This window comes from Ursus maritimus, unplaced genomic scaffold (genome assembly GCF_017311325.1).
Source record: "Ursus maritimus isolate PB19 unplaced genomic scaffold, ASM1731132v1 scaffold_5, whole genome shotgun sequence".
Lineage (NCBI taxonomy): Eukaryota > Metazoa > Chordata > Mammalia > Carnivora > Ursidae > Ursus > Ursus maritimus.
In genome coordinates this window covers 81,589,547-81,591,990 of record NW_024426663.1, presented here as the reverse complement: position 1 = coordinate 81,591,990, position 2,444 = coordinate 81,589,547, and the positions used below count along the sequence as shown (strand labels likewise).

Sequence of the window (2,444 nt, the reverse complement as noted above, 5' to 3'; positions counted from 1 at the left end):
ACACACACACACACACACACACACACACACACAAACACTCAAGCTCACTAAACATTTATTTCAGGTGCTCATATCCCAGGAGTGATCTATTAACTCCACAGCTCTCCTTGCTGCACCAGGTAAAATGTAATGGAGAACACCACGTGGGTGGCCAACCATACTGGACGATCAGATTTTGACCTGGTGGGACTCTTCAGTCAATCCAAGCACCCAACTCTCCTTTGTGTGGTCATCTTTGTGGTTTTCCTGATGGCCTTGTCTGGAAACACCATCCTGATCCTTCTGATACACTGTGATGCTCACCTGCATAACCCCATGTACTTTTTTATCACCCAGTTGTCTCTCATGGATGTGATGTCCATTTCTGTCACTGTGCCCAAGATGCTCATGGACCAGGTCATGGGTGTGAATAAGATCTCAGCCCCTGAATGTGGGATGCAGATGTTTCTCTATTTGACACTAGTAGGTTCAGAATTTTTCCTTCTAGCTGCCATGGCCTACGACCGCTATGTGGCCATCTGCCATCCACTCCGTTATCCTGTCCTCATGAACCATAGAGCGTGTCTCCTCTTGGTGTCTTCCTCTTGGTTTCTGGGATCTGTAGATGGATTTATGCTCACACCCATCACCATGACGTTCCCCTTCTGCAGATCCCGGGAGATCCACCATTTCTTCTGTGAGGTCCCTGCTGTAATGAAGCTTTCCTGCTCAGACACTTCACTCTATGAGACACTCATGTACCTGTGTTGTGTCCTCATGCTCCTCATCCCTGTGACAATCATTTCAAGCTCCTATTCGTTCATCCTCTTCACCATCCACAGGATGAACTCAGCAGAGGCACGGAAGAAGGCTTTTGCCACTTGTTCTTCCCACATGATGGTGGTCATCCTCTTCTACGGGGCTGCCATCTATACCTACATGCTCCCCGCCTCCTATCACACCCCCAAGAAGGACATGATTGTATCTGTCTTTTATACCATACTCACTCCTGTTCTAAACCCTTTAATTTATAGTCTTAGGAATAAGGATGTCACAAGGGCTCTAAAGAAAATGTTGAATGTGGGATCTATCATACAGGAAACTATGAAGTAGGGAAAATTTGTACTAAAGTTTTTTTTTTTATTCTGTAAATGAAAACTTTAGGACCTTATGCCAATGTTTTTCTTCAGATTCTTATGACGTGGTGTGTGATCACCTATTCATGCATTTTGAGGTAATTTTTTCCCTGTACTGGAAAGCTCTTCGTTTCTATGCTTCTGCATTCAAAACAATTGTACTATTGTATTGTATCCATGTTACATTTTTCTGAATGACCATATTCTTAAGAAACACATAATGAAATATTTGGAAACAAAGATCATAAGGTGTTCAACTGATGATGGAGAGATGGAGAGAGAGGTAAAAAACTAAATGGGGTATAAACTTATAGGAGAATCTAGTCAAAAGGTATATAAGTGTTAATCATTCTATTGTTATTCATACTAACTTTTCACAAATTTGAAATGGCTTAAGAATATAAAGAATAAAACATAAACCATCAGACTTTTGATTATTTTAAAAATGTGTCCTTGCTGCATGGTGGCAGTGTAAGTGACAAATCTGGAAATCATGCACATGTTAACATGGCTGATCATTACTGCAATAATCCAGTTGTTGGCCTGTGTTTAATTAGGGTGATTTTGTTCTTTGGTTCCAATACTGAAGACATCCAGTGTCTGTTACCTCTCTGAAATCATGAGTACACTGTGGTAGAAGGTACTGTGGGAAATACATTAACCCCAGAAGGAGAGCTTGGGGAACCTTTCCTGCATAAGGTTGTATTGGAGCTGAAATTTGAAGTTTGTAACTTATCATACAAAGAAGCAGAAGAAGACCATCAAACATCCAATCCTTCATTTATTTTAAAAAAATCTTATGCTATAGTAAAAAATAATAGTTAAGTGAATTTATCATATAAATAACAAATGTCTACTATCTCTAAGGAAGATAAACTGTAGGTGTTGTTGTGCAAAGAGTTGTAATAAAATAGATAAATTGCTTTGAGGCTTAAGTGGAAAGGGTGCAGCTCATCAGGACACACCAGTTCTACCTATGACATGTGAGTTCAACCAAACGAAGAGGCTCAATGGGGACCCTAGATCTCAGTGTGGAATCATGACTAGATGTTACTTTCATGTGAGTATAGGAGGCTGGGACCAGGGGTCTTGCTCAAGGAACAAGGACATGATGCCACAAAAAAGGAACACAATGAGCAAAGTTCCAGTGGTTGACCAAGCAGGAGAGAAATGTCCCAATAGCACCTCTTCCTGGTTCAATTTATAGCCTCATTTCTCGCCCTTTTGAGACCCAAATATTTACAAATGATAATAAAATGACCACACTTGGATTGTAGAAAAGTTAAATCAGTGGGAAATCAACTGAAGAAGAGCAACATTGGAGGTTTG

At 40.5% G+C, this 2,444-nt stretch overlaps 1 protein-coding gene across 1 annotated transcript; it reads left to right on the top strand.

Moving 5' to 3' along the window:
- Positions 1 to 129: 129 nt before the first annotated feature.
- On the top strand, positions 130 to 1,092 carry LOC103656367 (olfactory receptor 2T29-like). The gene has a single exon (XM_008683743.2). The coding sequence runs from the start codon at positions 130 to 132 to the stop codon at positions 1,090 to 1,092; it is 963 nt and encodes a 320-aa protein (XP_008681965.2).
- The last annotated feature ends 1,352 nt before the right edge of the window (positions 1,093 to 2,444 follow it).

Bases quoted from the DNA above. Each gene is read 5' to 3' on its own strand.
- LOC103656367 (XM_008683743.2), top strand. From the start codon at position 130: ATGGAGAACACCACGTGGGTGGCCAACCATACTGGACGATCAGATTTT.